Raw genomic sequence first — 18262 nt, 5'->3', positions numbered from 1 at the left:
AAAGCCCTTTTTTTTCCCTTCATTGTCCAGCAGGACCAGCCACTACACTCTTAACCTCTCCATCTCCCTGTAAAATAAAAGTAGACTAAATCAGGGCTTCCCTGGTGGTGCAGCGGTTGAGAGTCCTCCTGCCGATGCAGGGGGACACGGGTTCGTGCCCCGGTACGGGAAGATCCCACATGCCACGGAGAGGCTGGGCCCGTGAGCCATGGCTACTGACCCTGCACGTCCGGAGCCTGTGCTCCACAACGGGAGAGGCCACAACAGTAAGAGGCCCGCGTACCACAAAAAAAAAAAAAAAAAAAAAAAAAGGTAGACTAAATCAGCATTCTCAATCTGAAAGATTTTGTTAAAACCCAGATTTCTAAATCTCATCACAAACTTGGGGTGGGAGAATGACAGATGGGCTGGAGGATCACACTAGGACCCTGGATTTATAGTAAGTTCCTTGGCTAATGCATATGCAGCCAACCTGGCTCGTGCCAACAGATGGACACTGTGGGGAATCACTGGAAATGGGTTCCATGCTTCCTTCTAGCTTTAAGATCCCTTACTTTTTTACAAAGTCTCTGGGCTACTTGTTTCTTCCATACCATTCAGGAATATGTGTAAAAGTCTTATCACAAAGAAATACAACACATATCAAATTCTAAAAACTACATGATTTTATTTATAAAATTCAACATATTGCCTACTATTGCCCATGTCCATTTAAGTATTCCTCAGTTACAGCTCTCATTTTTCAAAATAAAGATCTTTGAAAATATACTCAGGTAGAGCAAAGTATACTAAATATTTTATTAACTTGATATCCCATGGACATCAATTGCTAACACTATGGAAAAAGGGTTAATATAAAACAGTACAAAAGCATTACAGACAATAGCTTATCAATACTATCTTCATTCCATTAGTGGAATTTACTCATGTAGTTACCTTTACTCTTGAAATTATTTCATTTACAAAACGATTATTCTTTGCTATCACCTCAGCTTTCAGCTGTTTTAACTTCATTACGATGTTTTCTTCTGACATTTCAGTAAAGGGCACTTGCTTCACCTTGGATAAAAACTCTTGAATAATTTTTTCACCTTGCTGAAAAACATGTGAACGTTTTATTAGTCTTTAAAATGACTTTTCTAAAAGTCACATTAAATAGTAATGAATTGTCCCATTATAATTTCAATCTAAACACTCCACCCAATATTTAAACATTCTTTAAGTTTTAAGTGTGCACCATCTAGAATTTATAGCAAAGGCCTTAGGTGACTGTATTTCTTCATAGCAAGTCATTAAAAGGATATTTATAAATATATTTTCAGTTGCTAATGCCAAAGAAACTGAATATTTTAGTAGTTCCCAAATCCCTCAGCTTTTATAACTGATATATAAACTTAACCTTCTGGGGGAAAAAGAACTCAAGGTTTACAAATACTATAAGGTATAAACAGTCACTGAAAATTTAATACTCATACACACATGGGATGTTTCTTCTTTGTTTATTTTACTGCCTAGTTATTGCCATTCTAAAGAACGTGGTTATTACTTGCTATGTGACCCGTGGGCTAATTCCTTAACACGCATTCCTCATCCGTAAAATGGGGACAATAATATTACCAACCACACAGGGCTGTTGTGAAAATTAAAGAGTTAAAGAGTGCAAAGTGCTAAGAATAGTGCCTGACAAAGGATATAATGTTTATTACTGCATGTGAAGCTGAACTGAAAAGTCTCATTTTTACCAGGGAGCCAGTTAGTAATATGTACCTTAGAGGTGAAAGGTAGATAATCCAAATGATAAGATAGAGAAGAAACACATCTCTATTAAATAACAAGTGCCTCTTTTTCCCAAAAAATAAAATCTAGATTGAGTAACATCGATAATTCTGTTATATGTCTCCCTTAGCTTAAAATTTTTAAAAAATTCATTGTAATTAATATTATCAATAGTATATGACTTCTATTCTAATTGGGAATCATTTACATAAAGGAGCCTACCTAATCCTGGATCATGGATAGCTGTGGGGCTGATACCAAGACCGTTTCATAGCCAGGATGGCAACCTTCCCTACTTAAAACTATTAACAAGTTATAATACATATCTCCTGCTTGTACAGGTACAACAGATAAAACCTTATCTTTTAAGCCCCAAAACCATACACATCATCTATTATTGTCACATCATCTATCCTTCAAGTAAGAACAACAAAAAATTCACCAGGTAAAAGCTAACAGTGTGGGCTTCCCTGGTGGCGCAGTGGTTGAGAGTCCGACTGCCGATGCAGGGGACACGGGTTGGTGCCCTGGTCCGGGAAGATCCCACATGCCTCGGAGCGGCTGGGCCCGTGAGCCATGGCCGCTGAGCCTGCGTGTCCAGAGCCTGTGCTCCGCAACGGGAGAGGCCACAACAATGAGAGGCCCATGTACCGCAAAAGAAAAAAAAAAAAAAAAAAAAGCTAACAATGTGACAAGAAGTTGTCACAATGCATAATCACAGTAAGTGCTGCCAGGACCTAGATGTAAATTAAGATTCTTTTATTTTCGTTATTACAGAAAACTAATAATCCTTTAATTTTTAAAAAATCCACTGGGCATATGCTTATACCTTTCTGTGTGAACATCTAAATTTCACCCACCACTCAGAAGGTCTAACTTAAGATCCACTGCTCCCACAAGAAATGAAACATCCTGCCCACAGAGAGCTTCCCTGAGTAAACATTTGTCATAATTCTCTATGACATGCTCACTATTACTACCTCCCCAACTAGTTTCTAAACAACTGGAGGGAAGGAGCTGTGTTCATTTCTTCATCATCTTAGCTAAGCACTGAGTAAATATGTAATTTAACTGAACTCGATCTATTTGTTTACAAGTAATCAAAGATGTGCATGGACCTCTATAACTCCTTTGAATTATGTATTTTAACCTACACTAATATCCCTATCCTCCTACTTTTGAAATCTGGTACTTGAAATGCTATCTTTCAATTGTGCAGATGTGTGCAGTGGTGAAACCAAAATGATACAGATGGATTCTTTATCGTGCAAAGAAATGTAAGTGGAAACCAATAATGAATGTTCAATAAGTAAACATTAGAATCATACAGGAAAAAAATAACTACAAAAATAATTTGACAAACCTCTCTTTCCAGATAGCACCTCTTTGCTGCTGGTTCCATTTCATCATATTCCTGTGGTTTCCCAATATTCTGAAACTCCTCTAGTTCCAGGGCTTTTTGTTTAGCACACTCTATTACATGCCTGGGGAAATTAGCAAGCTCGGCAACGTGAATCCCAAAACTCTGATCACAGACACCTGTAAGAAATTTGAGGAGTGTGAGGGGCAGGGTAGGAAGAGACAGCAATTTATGCAAATGGAACTTACTTTCTCACTTTGTCATTAGGAAACTTAATTTTGTATTATTTCAAATACATTAGCCAAATGTTTCAGAGTAACTTAAGGAAATTTTAATTAAGCCTCCAGTGAAAAGTGGTTATGACTTGGCACACAGTGCTATATTTTATCCTCGACAAATGTAGTAGGAAAAATAAAATAGCAGAGAAAAGCCTTGACAGATAGTCCTCAAAAGCCTAGACAAATATCTGAATCGGAAGAAAAATTAATCAACACAATATCTCTGAGGTTTTCTCATTTCATAAGGGAGGAACTAAAGTACTGTGGAAAAAAAAAGATAAATGTAAAGTGTCACTAATTAGGAGGAGTATTTAATTCAAAAGACAATGAAATTTTTGACCCAAATCTAGTCTAGTAAATTTTTAGACTAGGTATGTTAACTTCACCCACATTTGCAGAAAATAAACTGACTTAAAACATTCCTTCCAAATGTTAAATACCAGTGATGCTCACAGTATTATCATGGAGCTCCCATTTTTGCCTCAACCGTAAATTTTCCTTTAGCCTAGTTATATATCCCATGCGCTCTGGAGCTGGATATTTTGCACAGCTTAGAGAAACAAAAATAAAATAGAAGCAAGTGTTTGATAAACATCCACAGTGAAAGAGGAACCTGTTCCTATCTTCTCCAAATTTCACCTGGTCTTTTTTAATACTTTGAACCCATTTCTTTTTTTTTTTTGCGGTACGCGGGCCTCTCACCGCTGTGGCCTCTCCCACTGGGGAGCAGAGGCTCCGGACGCGCAGGCTCAGCGGCCATGACTCACGGGCCTGTTCAAAAGTGCAGATCATTCTTTCTGTGACCTTTTTAAAATGAGTGGTTCTACTATGACACCTAGAAATATAGATAACATACCACGTCCCTGTCCCCAGTCTGTAAATTAAGAGGTAAATGTGTTCTGTAAAAACATCAATAATTCATCCTAATGCAGAATAAGGCAATTACTAATGATTCCAAGGATAGGAACACCGAATTTACAGTACACCAGTGGTATGCACTCACCTTTCTTCACCTGATAAAGCATAGTTAAGGTCTCTTCAGTAGTTAGTGCTGTGACATGTAGATTATTAACAGTTGGTATCTGATTGGCCAAGGCAGTAAGTTCATGAAAATGGGTTGCAAACATGCAAAAAGCACGGATCCTTGTTGCAATGTACTCTGATATAGCCCACGCTAACCCAAATCCATCATAGGTAGAGGTTCCTCTTCCCAATTCATCTATGATTATTAAAGAATCTTTGGTTGCAGACCTGAAACACATAATTACAAGAAAATTTCCCATGATATAGCATGTGGTAATGCAAACAACAAAATTAAGGCAATATAATGGGAAAGATGTGCCACAAATGTAACAGATTAATTATCTTAATATATACAAAAATTCAGTAAGGTCAATGAAAAGCACTAAGACTTCAGTAAGAAAATGGGCATGGACATGAACAAACAACTGACATAAGAGGAAACAAATGGTGAATAAATATTTTTTAAATTACCAATCTCATCAGCTGTAATCTAAGAATTTCCAAATAAAGCAGCTATCATTCATTTCTTAACAATCAAATCAGTCAAGATTAAAAAAAATAATACCACAAGAAGATGGGACAAGGGTGTGGTGACACGAACACTCGCATACACGGCTGGTGGTCACGTGAATCTGTGTGCCTGCCACAGCCCTACCAACACCAGATATTAGCATTTTATTTTCTCTTTAACCAAATGAAAGGAGGGGAACTTTTTTTTTAATTAGAGAATTTGACAGTTCTTCATGTGCTTATTGGTCATTTCTTTCTTTCTCCATGAAATGCCACTGACCTTTTGCTTATTTCTTTAATTTTTTAAGTTATGCAGATTAACTTATTGAGTAATTACTGAACATTTGTATTGCTTCTATAATTCCCCACAAACAATAATCAAAGCATAATTTATTAAGGATCTACTATATGCAAAGTACTTTAGAAGACTCCAAGAAATAGAAGGCATAGCCTCCCTTTCTTCAAAGAAGCTCCTAAAAATGAAATAAAGACAAGAGATTTCATAAACTCTAAAATTAAAAGCTAATAAATTACAGGCATGTCAAAGAGTTCGAAGAAACAGCCATGACCTTAGGCACATGTGACAAGGAAAGTCATCAGAGAAGTAGAATTTCTGTCATTACGGGCCTGTAAAGATTAGAAAGGACTTGGGTAAACAGCAGGGAAGGACCATTCCGGGTAGTGTGAACAGCGTAAGTAAAAGCATGGCAGTGGGGAGATTCATAAGGTGAACAACTAGCAGAAACCTTAAGAAGACAACATTAAAAAATCAAAGAAGCTTTTCCACAACTATCGCCAGTCACCCTTTTAAGATAATATAAAGTGCATAAAGCTCACAGGAAAACTATTAAACTAGATAAAAGATCACAGATGTTTTATAGATGAACCTGCAAATTTACTTTTCAAAGGACAGAGACATCCATTTCCATTTTCAGGAGACTGGGAAATGAACTCACCTGAGAATAGAAGCAGTTTCTAACATTTCAGCCATGAATGTGGAGACTCCTTTCAACTGACTGTCACCAGCCCCTACCCGGGCCAAGATGCAGTCCACGATGGACACTTCTGCTGACTCACATGGCACAAAACACCCAATCTGGGCCATGAGAACTACCACCCCAGTCTGACGAATATATGTTGATTTACCTCCCATGTTGGGACCTACAAAACATGATATCAACAAGCAAGATTATTAACTTATTTTTGTACTAATAAATTGAATATTACTCCTAAATTGCACATTGGTGACTAATTACCTAGGTCATGTGATATGACATACAAGAAGCAGACCACAGGCTGCCCGAAGGCATGAACAGAGTTCCTGCCTTATACTAGTCCCTGAAACAATGCTATTTTCTCTTCAGACAAACCTATGCTGTGCCCATGAAAAATATATCTTACCTATAATTTGACTATGGTCTAGAAAGAACATACAGACCACTTCCCCACAGCTCACAAAGCTGGCTGCAGGATAATTTTATGACATTCAGACAAGCAGTACAGGCCTAACTGATTAATTAACTAAACACTATAATTCATTAATAAATGCATCTATCAGAGAATGAATTATTATGATCAAATCCTTCAAATCAAGTAAATTCCACACTAAAACCCAAAGACATGACCCTACTTTTGGAAAATGTGCAATTTACCAACTAATGGTGTTAGATTATATGAACAACTTGAAAATCCATTTGGGGAAATAAAATACAATCACTGACTATTTCCCAAACACATTTGCCCAAAGACTCCTATCACCCCTGCACCCTAACACTTTTATTTTCTAGAATCTTGTTAAGATCTATCAAAACCCTTTAGTTTGAGACAAGCTACCTTAGTCTATATACAAGTCTAGTTTTTTCGAGTTTCACATGAATATAGCATCATGTCTTTTAAAGAACTGCTACTACTCTAAGCTGAGGTCATTCCAGCACCTAATTCTGCTTGACTTTCAATGACCTCACTATTGAAAGGTTTGGCCCAAAGGTAAGCTTGGAGGATGAAGAGATGTTCATTTTTAAATGCACTGAACCCCTGGAACAGGGGTTTCATTCTGTTCACATATATTCATTCATTCATGTATTATTAATATACCACTAACTAGAATGAACAACGTTCTTTTTCTAACATCAAGGACTAGGATTTTCTTCATCAACTTAAAATATATTTCCACTCCAACATAATAAGTGGGAAACATTACCCGCAAAAAGCCCATAAAGGTTTTTTTACCAGTAATGATGTGGAACACCTGTTTATCTTTTTCAAAGTGAACATCATTAGGAATAAATGCAACTTCATCTTGAACTTCAACACAAGCATGTCTGGATGCTTTCAGTATAATTCTCCCTTGTCCTTTCTCCAAAATGACCGGCCGTACATATGGAACAGGTGCTCCATTGGACACATGAGCAAAGCTGACAACAGCATCTAGCTGAGCTAACACATCATTTAGTGTCTGCATCGGTTCTACATAGCCTATATAAAAACAGAAAAGGTACACAGGAATATTGGATAAGAAAAAATACATATAAGCAGCTGTAAGAATAAATTCAACCCTCCTCCATTTGGGAATTCAAAAACCGTTTCCTAATTTATATAATTTTTAAAAACTAACAGAGGTTTGCCATAACTAAACATGAAAGGAACACCTAAAACTTAACATGAGGTTAAAAGGTGTTGTCACATTTCCCTTACTATGAACAGATTTCAAAAATAGAGTATGATGCCCTCCCTTACCAAGATCCATTAAAATATAAAAGTGCATAGCTGCTTGGACTTCCCTGGGGGTGCAGTGGTTAAGAAACCGCCTGCCAATGCCGGGACACCGTTCAATCCCTAGTCCAGGAAGATCCCACATGCCGCAGAGCAACTAAGCCCATGTTCCACAACTACTGAAGGTGGTGTGCCTAGAGCCCATGCTCCACAACAAGAGAAGCCACCACAACGTGAAGGCTGCACACTGCAACAAAGAGTAGCCCCCAGCTCACGGCAACTAGAGAAACCCGCACGCAGCAAAAGTTAACATCACCAATGATACGGCAAAAGACATCATGTGCCCCTTAATATGAATCCACAGACAACGGTAACGTCTGTGTATTCCAGACAAAACTGTATCAACTGAAAACCATCATGAGGAAACATCAGACAAACTCAAACTGAGAAATGTTCTACAAAATAAATGGCCTGTTCTCAAAAAAAAAAAAAAAAAAAAAGAGTGCATAGCTGCTTATATAAGGAAATGAGGTAGAGGTGAAAAAAAAACAAACTAAGAAGAAAAAGCTTCTATGGGAAAGCTTTCATGATATATTGATAAGGTAAGAAAAGCAGGGTGCAGTGATATGTGAGGCACATTTCTAAATTTTAAGAGTCTGAAACCAGGATGGCATTTCACAATTATCCTAAGAAACCTGCAAACACAAAGTAATAAGATATAATGTGACTGTCAAGATTGTTACTTGCGGTTTTTCTCCCATGCAGTTAAATTTTAGCATAAATTTAGTTCCATAATTGTCTCTTAAAACACTTTCAACAAGATTCCACTCCGCTAGAGCAGTAAAACTAAAAGCTATTACATACATTAAACAGTCCCTGACACATGCTAGGCAAAGCATGATTAGGCAATTAAAATGGTCAAAATTTTCAGAATAGATTCTAAAATTTTAATAGGTTGGAGGGGCCGGTATAACAGACACATGGCTCACACGGAACTATCACATGGACATCAATGTGTCAAAAGCTTCAAAAGACAATCAAGAGAACACTGTTTAGTTTTAGAAAAATACAACATTATGAGTTTAACCAAATGGCAGAATCTGACTAATCTCTGATTCTCTTTTTCCCCATCAAAGTGATAAAATATTTTTTGAAAATAATAATTAACTTATGAATGGCCAAAAACATATAATTCTTACTGTTTCACCACTTTTAAATTTATTCCTGTTTTACCTAACATATTAAAAAGGGGGGGGGGAGAGGGGGAGAGTTCATCATACTACCCTACCATATAGCAATAGGAACCTGTGAGAATTACTTAAATATTAGTGGAGTACTTACATAATTACTTTAACTCATAAAATTTCTAACATAGCAACAAGAATAGGTTTATAATAAAAGAAAACCAAAAGCCTCTTAATCAAGAGTCTATATTTGGTATCTCACAACACCTGGCTCTTCACAGCATCACCTTTTCTGATTTAAGAGCAAGATAAATTACAAAAATGATCTATTACATTTTTAATAAAGATAGTTTATAATGTGTATATTAGACCAAGAAGAGGTTTCATTTAAATTCAAGGTGAATCCAAATACAAAACCTTCAATTTAAATGTTAAAATCTAGCAGCTTTGACTTACTAGGTATTTAATGAATATTAGTTAAATATTTTGGGGGAAGACTCCCAGATTGAATATATGTAGTGTTTTTTTTTTGTTTTGTTTTGTTTTTTTATTTTTTTTGCGATATGTGGGCCTCTCACTGTCGTGGCCTTTCCCGTTGCCGGACGCGCAAGCTCAGCGGCCACGGCTCACGGGCCCAGCCGCTACGCGGCATGTGGGATCCTCCCAGACCGGGGCACGAACCCGTATCCCCTGCATCGGCAGGCGGACTCTCAACCACTGCGCCACCAGGGAGGCCCCCTGTAGTGTTTTTTAGGGTCCTTACAAATGCAATCTAGGCTAGGAACATAATTCAACTAGAAGATTACCATGCCACAGCAATCTGATACCACCAAGCAAAAATGTAATCTTTACAAATCTCATTCATCTCAACACAAATATATAAAGTATACTAAAGCCCTTTAAAAGTTTTATGTTTCTTTCTGATTTACTATAAAAATTCATAATAGTAAAACAATTTACAGAATTATACATGCTTATACTTTTTAAATGACTTACTACCCCTAAATAATCCAGCACACATAACCTGAGAACAAGGACATCTTCCTACTTAATCACTATGCACACCCAAGAAATGTGACACCAATATCATATTATCTCATATTAAACTTTGCCAATTTGTCCCAATAGTGTCCTTTATAGCTAGTCCCCAATTCCAACCCCTAGTATTGGATCCAATCAAGGATCATCCTCTGCCTTTGACTGTTCTGTCACTTTAAGTATCCTTTAATCTGGAACAGAACCTGCCCAGTCCTTCTTTGCTTCCATGACACTGACATTTTTAGAGTGCAGGCCTTAAAAAGTATGTCCCACAATCTAAATTTATCCAATTTTTTTTCTTCTTGTTACTATTCAGGTTAAACTTTTTTCTTTTTTTTTGTGGTACGCAGGCCTCTCACTGTTGTGGCCTCTCCCGCTGCGGAGCACAGGCTCCGGACGCGCAGGCTCAGCGGCCATGGTTCACAGGCCCAGCCACTCCGCGGCATGTGGGATCTTCCCGGACCAGGGCACGAACCCGTGTCCCCTGCATCGGCAGGCGGACTCTCAACCACTGCACCACCAGGGAAGCCCCAGGTTAAACATTTTTTTCAAGACTACTACAGGTATACCTTGGAGATATTGCAGGTTCAGTTCCAGACCACCGCAAAAAAGGGAATATCACAATAAAGCAACACACAAATGTTCTGGTTTCACAGTGCACATAAAAGTTACATTTACACTATATTGTAGTCTATAAGTGTGCAATAACACTTATATATATACAAGTGCAATAACACTTATATATATACAAAAGTATATACCTTAAATTAAAAAATACTTTATTGCTAAGAAATGCTAACCATCATTTGACAAGGTAGGGTTGCCACAAACCTTCAACATTTAATGTATTGGTTCTATTAAATTTACCTGAAGAAATATTGACAATTTCTTTAACAATGGCATCCTGGGCTTCCTCATATTCGGTTTTATTTTTGGTATACTCTTCATTGAGAGAAGTCAACTTACTGCAAATCAAGATAATGGTTATTATTAAAAATATTAAAACATCTACTGGAGATAATGTGCACTATATAAAATATATCCAGAGTATTATCCTATAAAGCATCAAAACAATTAAAATCGAAATATCAGTAGAAAATCGGCAACTCATTAGGGGCGGATGTGGCTGGAATTCAGCGTATTAACATTTATGCTGTTTGGAATGGCCCACTGGCACCAATAGTATTCTTGCTATAACAATTATTCCCTTGAGTAAAATTCTGGTCTGTGACCTTTTCTAAAATATTTAAATGGAACCTAAAAAAATAAAACAAATGAGTGTATACAGCAAAACAGAAACAGACACAGATATAGAAAACAAACTAGTGGTTACCAGTGGGGAGAGGGGGAAATTAGGGATATAGGATTAAGAGATAGAAACTACTATGTATAAAACAGATAAGGCAACAAGGATATATTGTACAGCACAGGGAATTATAGCCATTATCTCATAATAACTTTTAATGGAGTATAAACTATAAAAATACTGAATCACTATGCTGTATTCCTGAAACTAATATTGTAAATCAGCTATACTTCGATTAAAAAAAAAATAACACACACCCCCACACAGTTTCTCTCAGTACTGTAGGAAACGGTCTTTGATACTGAAAGTTGTCGAAGTAAACGTAAATGTTTTGAAAACAATCTTACTGAGCAATTTGAAGAGTAAATGAAAATTAAAGGTTGAAATAAAAATTGCTGAAGATGAGAAGAGAGAAAAAATATTCACTGGTATCAAAGGAAGGGAATGAAATTAAAAACAAAAAGACAAGATGAGGGGGTCACAGAGGATATGAGAAAGAGGGGGAAGTACTTATCAGGAGGAGGACGGTATTAGTCAATCAAGGCAATAATTGTGAACATGATGGAACCAGCGAATGCCATAACATGCATATACAGCTCGAGAACAGTACATTGGCACAAAAAGACTATGAAACAGGCAACTGGAAAGAATTAAAGGAAGAAAAGAAAGAAGCAAAGACATTATAAAAGTGAGACTGCTGTGTGACGGGGAGAGCTGACAGAGAGAAAAGAAGAGGTGGGCAGGAATCAGATTGTATGGGTTATAGTAAAGATTTAAAATTTTTCTGGATGACAGACACTGGAGGTTTTTAAGAAGGACAATTATATGATCTCAGAGTCAGATCCACAGCAAGCAATCTGCTGACAAGCAATGAATGAATGAACGAATGAATTTTTCACAACTTTTGGAACCACTGAGGTCAGTTCAACCTCTCTATATATTTTGGCTTAGGTAAGACAGAACTTTTGAGGTGTTATAATCATCTTCCAGTCACCCATTGGTTAATTATAACATATATAAATTTCTTGAATCAGGGATATAGTGTGATTGAGAAATAGCAACTAATAAGTTTGGCAACAGAAGATCCAGGTTAGAGTATCTATTGTAACTAGCTGTCCAATCCTGGGGAACTGGAGTTTCAGTTTCTCCATCTAAAAAGTGAGAGAACTTTAACCTGTCCTATTTATCTCAGAGAGTTGTTATGAGAAACAAACCGACTGTTTTCATTACTAGGTTGTCTGAACACCTAGAATAATGTCTACATGTAACAGACACTCAAAACACTTACTAAATAAATGGAAAGAGGATCATATATACAAAAGTTAGCTGTAAATACTAAGAATATTCAGGAGGGTGGGAGTAAGGCTGGCCGTAAGTTCTAGAACAATACAGAAGAGAAAGGATAAATGCCCTCACTCTACCACAGAAAATTTATTTTTAAATAATTTTTTTCACCCATGAATAATCTGCCTCAGGAACTTCCTAACAGCAGCAAGAGAAAACGCAGAAAAAAACTGGTAAGATTTTTTACAACATGGAACACATTTTTTTTTTTTTAAAGCTGTAGTCTAATGAATGGCCTTATTAAGGCTGGTAGACATCTCCCTAAACTAAACGATACAACCAACTGATATACCAGAATAATTTAATTGATCAAGGATAACAAAGTTTTCTTAGAAAAAATAAATGTGAAAATAACTAACAGAGACATGAAGGGGAACTAACTGTAATAGATATGGAAACATAAAATAAATGTAATACAATGTATTTCATACTTATAAAATTATGGTAAGAGACATACATGAAAGAATAATCTTAAAAATAGACCCAAAGTGCCATTTCAGTCAATGAGGAAAAAATGAATTATTTTAACAAGTGGTGTTGGGATATCTGACCAACCTCCTGTAAGGGAAAAAAAGCTTCAATCTTATCTTATGCCTATATTAACAATAAATACGGTAAAACTTCCTTACCATAGAACATTCACATTTCATCAGAGAACAGTTTCATGGGACTACTAAAGACTTAATTTAACATAGGCTTACAAACCTGTTGGTAAATTTAACACCATTCTTCTGGATATCTACTGTACTGAAATTTTTATTATTACGAAGGACTTTTTCTTCCTTGCATGTTACACGAAAATAATATCCAAATTGTGCGTTGGAATCCAGTTTAATCTGTTTGCCAGGATCCAAGCCTTCATGATCAGGAAAAAAAGAAAAAGTATGTCATAGATATCTACAGCCATTTTCAATGTAAGTGTTTAAAATACTTAAATCTAAATAGTGAAAAATACACGTTTATTACATGACAGCATACTGGAAATTATTAATATTATCCAACTGGGAAAGATGCACATCCTACTTCACTTACTTTACTCAAAAAACTACATGAAAATACTTAAATCCCCTTATTAATGTTAGCTTCTGATGCAGAGGCCTTTCTAGGTAAACCCAACCAAGGCTGCAGAGCACCAGCAGTGGGTAGCACACACTGTTCTAAGATGCTGTGGGCAAGAGGGTAGATAAGAAATGGTCACTGTCCTTGAGGAGTTCTGCTAAGGGTTCTTTAGTTAACCAAAGCATTTCTCTGGAACTAATACAGAGTATAATTAAAGAAAACAAATATACTTTCCAAATAAAAACTTGAGACTCTGACGATGAAGCCCTAGAAAAACTAGGACATATGCTTCGTGTTAAGTGTAGGAAGCTTCACAAAACAAGCAATGATCAATCAGCTAGACTTTATGCACCTAAGATTTTTGAGTTTTTATGTTTGTCCTGTCCTCATAATCTCATTCATCATTTTGATCTTTTGACCCCAAACCAGAAGAGAGAGATAGTATCTACAAACTTATTTGCTAAAGCATGACTATGGAATGTTAGAAGCAGCAAACAACTAAAGACAGACCTCACTTGACCAGAGAGGAAAGTGACAGAGAGAGAACATGAAGAGATCTATGAAATGAGGAGGGTAAATTTCAATATCCTTCAAGGCAAAGATTCTTAAATCTAGGATCTAGTTCATATAAGGACTCTCCAAGGAAACTATTTGTAAAAATTTTTATATATGTTGGTATGGGCATATACAAGAGTATTGCTGCTCTGAGGGGTCTTCTACTATGCTAAGATTTATTTGTTCAACATACATATGAGAGATGCTCAGAACAAAGAGGTTTATAAATTCAGAGCAAAAGAGAACAAAACAGTGTGAGACCAATTAGGGAACTGATAATCTAGGGAATTTAAATCTAATAATTTTTTTTAAGTTGATATTAATGAAGTGCTTGGGAACCCCAAAGCCAAATCAATGAACTATTCCTAGTAGAATTAGGCTTATAGAGGAGGTAACATTTAAAACAGGTCTTATTTAAAAGACACGATGCAAGGGCATGTAGGGTGATTTGTCTGGCAGGAATGTGGGATTAGGGAAATTAGTAAGAGAAGAATCTGAAGGGGAGGCCAGGCTCCAGATGTAAAGAACCCTGTATGTAAACTTTATGTGACTGTAATTTTATTCAGTAGAAAAGGGGGCTGGCACTTTAAACAAGGAAGTGGCATGATCAATTGTGTCTTCTAGGAAAGCAATTCTGGCTCCAGTATGGATGCTATGTAGACAAAAGAATTATTCAAACCTCCAAGAACCCATTCTTACCTAGATCTCTAGCTGCACTTATTAATGTTGACTGCATCTTCTTTTCTAAGTCATCCATTATTTCTCTTAATTCACTCAAGTTAGGATCGAATGAAGGTTTTACGAGGAATTCATGGTTTTCCACCTAGAGACAGAACAAAGAGTAGCTAAATTTTATCAATGATGGGTAAAGATGGAAGTCACGAAAGTATTTTGCTTAATTTAAAATTTACTAATGTTTTGAGTTAAATGATTCACTATCCATAAGTTACTCAGTCACACTATAAGGAGTTTCTATATATTAACAGATATAAAGAGTTCTGTTTATTACGAGCTTAGATCTCTGGATATAGAAAAATTATTCATATGAAACATAGTGCTGATGATAATTTTGTCCCTAACAGTATTCATTATTTTTATTTATATTTTTCCTAAGCAATGTTTAAAGACCATAACAGAATGTGTCATTTTTGCCCAAATCAAGGATCCATCTTAGGAATCTCGAAAAGTTAGCTCTTGAAATCCCTTTTTGAAACAAAATGACTAAAACTTGAACAGACAAATTATGAACGAATATTTTTTAAAAAGAATGAATCCTATCCTTATAGACATTAAGAACTACTGAAAAGACCTAATTTTATGTAAAAATGAGTCAGTTTTCTAAAACAAGATTTTTAAAACTTCAATAAGTGAGACTGATATAAATTCCTCCCAATTACTATTCACTTAATCAGAGCACACCTTCACATACCAAAATTGAACACCACAATAGGGAAATAAAATCACAATACAGAAAGCTAGCAAAAAAAGAGAATAAAACATTTATCAAATAACTTTCTCAATTTAAACAAACAAAAGATTTAATTACATAATACACTAAAATTTCAAATTTCAAATAAACCTAATATTTTAAAAGGCAAAAGATTTGTAAAAATAGCTTTGCAAAATATAAAAATGTAAAGGTTGACATTGTCTTTTATAAAACGGCACTTGTTTGCATGTATGGGAAAAACATCAAGTCATTAAATGGGCAGGCATAAAAACACACAACTCACAGATGAGAAAATAAGTAGTAAACTAAAGCCACAGAAAACTGCTAAAGCTCCATAATAATAAAACACATGGATATTTAAGCAACCTTAAGATATTATTCTATAGCTTATTTTTTTTGCGGTACGCGGGCCTCTCACTGTTGTGGCCTCTCCCGTTGCGGAGCAGAGGCTCCGAGGCCACGGCTCACGGGCCCAGCCGCTCCGCGGCATGTGGGATCTTCCCAGACCGGGGCACGAACCCGTGTCCCCTGCATCGGCAGGTGGACTCTCAACCACTGCGCCACCAGGGAAGCCTATAGCTATTTTTTTTAAGGAAAAAGAAAAACACTATCAGTAAATACTAATGAGGCTATAGTGAAATTAGTATACTCATTCATTTCTGGTGAGAATCTAAGTTGTTATAACCTTTAAAAAAGAAAAAGCAGGGCTTCCCTGGTGGCGCAGTGGTTGAGAGTCCGCCTGCCGATGCAGGGGACGCGGGTTTGTGCCCTGGTCTGGGAGGATCCCATGTGCCGCGGAGCGGCTGGGCCCGTGAGCCATGGCCGCTGAGCCTGCGCGTCCGGAGCCTCTGCTCCGCAACGGGAGAGGCCACAACAGTGAGAGGCCCACGTACTGCAAAAAAAAAAAAAAGAAAAGAAAAAAGAAAAAGGAATATGAGACAAGACTCAAGAGATATTTGTTATACTCTGACATAGCAATTCTACTCCTGGGAATTCAATCTAAGGAAATAATGCAATAGAAGCAAACAACACAGGGATGAATAAAATCTCTACAGATTTATCTGTTACAAGACCTGGAAATAACAGAACATCACAATATTTGCACAATCGTACATCACTAGAATATAATACAGTTATTTAAACAAACAATGAAGATGATCTAGAAACAAGGACCAAGACTTATGATAATCCAAGGAAAAAAATAATGCTACAATGGTGGATTGACAGTGTTACAGAACTGCCTTCTTCCAATGAAACTTAAAGAGAAGAGAGGCTGAGCCAGGCTTAGTTCCCATCCTCACTCCCACCTTCCAGAAATCCTCTGGTGAGTCAACAAAACCCTGAGAAATCTCACTAATAATCCCAACCTGGAGAGTAGAAAGTTGAGGGGTGCCCTTACAGTTTCCTTCCGCAGATGGGGGAATACTATTCTGAAAATGCTGCTGGGAGACCCCAGTGAAGGGAAAGTGATGACTGAGCTCTAACTTAGTAAACACTCTTAGGCCACACACCAAATGGAGTATCCTTCACTAATGCCTTACTCCTCCCAAACAATGGATAAGAAAAAATACCACCCAACTAAGTGTTCTAACCTAGAACTGAGGTATTCTAACAAACACGAAATAATGACCTCTACGAGTTGTCTTTCAGATTATCACCCACCTAGCTCCAGAAACACACACACCCATTACACCAGAGTACACAAAGGAAATGGAACAAAATAAACCCAGGCTTAGAACTCCAAAACGGGATAATGAAATCAAGAAGCAAGATAAAAAGAATAAGGAAGGGAAGTTAGATCCTAGCAATATCATTAAAATACAAATAAATACAACATAACAAAGAAGAGGAGAGATACTGTTGAATCAAATTACCTGTACTGACATAGTAGAAAACACTTGATATAATCAGAGAGAATTCACATGAAAGAGATTAAAGTAATTAGAGAGGAGAAAGTAAGTATGGAAGATACTAGAAATCTTCAAAAACAAAAGCAAAAACTCCACTATCCTAGAAATACTAGATAAAATATTATAAGCACTTTTTCAAATAAATGTATAGTTGAGTTAGGGAAAACTATGTCTGAGCTCCTGCAAAGTGGAAAGTCCCCAGCATAGAGCAAGGCCGGGGGACCGTGTTAAAAACCTACCTCATGAGATATGGTAACAATTAGGGAAACGTGCCTCTATCAGCCTGGGCCCCTGGAAAAGGGAAGGCAGGGGCAGAATCTCCTCTCTGACAATGTGTGACTAAAAGCCAGCCTTTACTATATATAAAATAGATAACTAATAAGAACCTACTGTCTAGCACAGGAAACTCTTCTACTCAGTACTCTGTAATGACCTATATGGGAAAAGAATCTAACAAAGAGTGGATATATGTATATGTATAACTGATTCACTTTGCTGTACAGCAGAAACTAACACAACACTGGAAATCAACTATACTCCAATAAAAATTAATTTTAAATAAATAAAAGCCTGCCTTCACTGGGGTTGGGATTTCAACTGTCTGCTGTATGTCCTAGCAGTGAAAAAGGCTGCTGGGTATGGCCATTTCTATTATCCCCTCCTTCTACAGTGACAGAACTGACAATTTTTCATGAGACACGTAGCTACTAAGAACAAAGACTACATTTTCCAGCTTTGCTTGCAGCTGGTGTGGGCA

The 18262-nt window shown here is 36.7% G+C and overlaps 1 protein-coding gene across 3 annotated transcripts in view; it reads right to left on the bottom strand.

Moving 5' to 3' along the window:
• Positions 1 to 18262, bottom strand: part of MSH2 (mutS homolog 2) — a 97587-nt gene that overhangs the window by 25375 nt on the left and 53950 nt on the right. For 2 of the 3 annotated variants that reach the window (XM_007459976.1, XM_007459978.1), the window contains 8 exons: positions 14845 to 14968; positions 13237 to 13387; positions 10749 to 10846; positions 7177 to 7422; positions 5904 to 6108; positions 4418 to 4665; positions 3140 to 3315; positions 643 to 1095 (listed from right to left, as the gene is read on the bottom strand). In XM_007459976.1, the coding sequence (XP_007460038.1) occupies positions 925 to 1095; positions 3140 to 3315; positions 4418 to 4665; positions 5904 to 6108; positions 7177 to 7422; positions 10749 to 10846; positions 13237 to 13387; positions 14845 to 14968 (1419 nt within the window). In that variant the 3' untranslated portion in view covers positions 643 to 924. Of the gene's footprint in view, positions 1 to 642; positions 1096 to 3139; positions 3316 to 4417; positions 4666 to 5903; positions 6109 to 7176; positions 7423 to 10748; positions 10847 to 13236; positions 13388 to 14844; positions 14969 to 18262 lie in introns of those variants that run through there. The other variant, XM_007459977.1, reaches the window with a different exon arrangement.

Source organism: Lipotes vexillifer, unplaced genomic scaffold (assembly GCF_000442215.2).
Source record: "Lipotes vexillifer unplaced genomic scaffold, Lipotes_vexillifer_v1.1 scaffold666, whole genome shotgun sequence".
NCBI classification, from domain to species: Eukaryota; Metazoa; Chordata; class Mammalia; order Artiodactyla; family Lipotidae; genus Lipotes; species Lipotes vexillifer.
The sequence above is the reverse complement of the archived record's forward strand: the minus strand, read 5'-3'. Positions and strand labels throughout refer to the sequence as shown.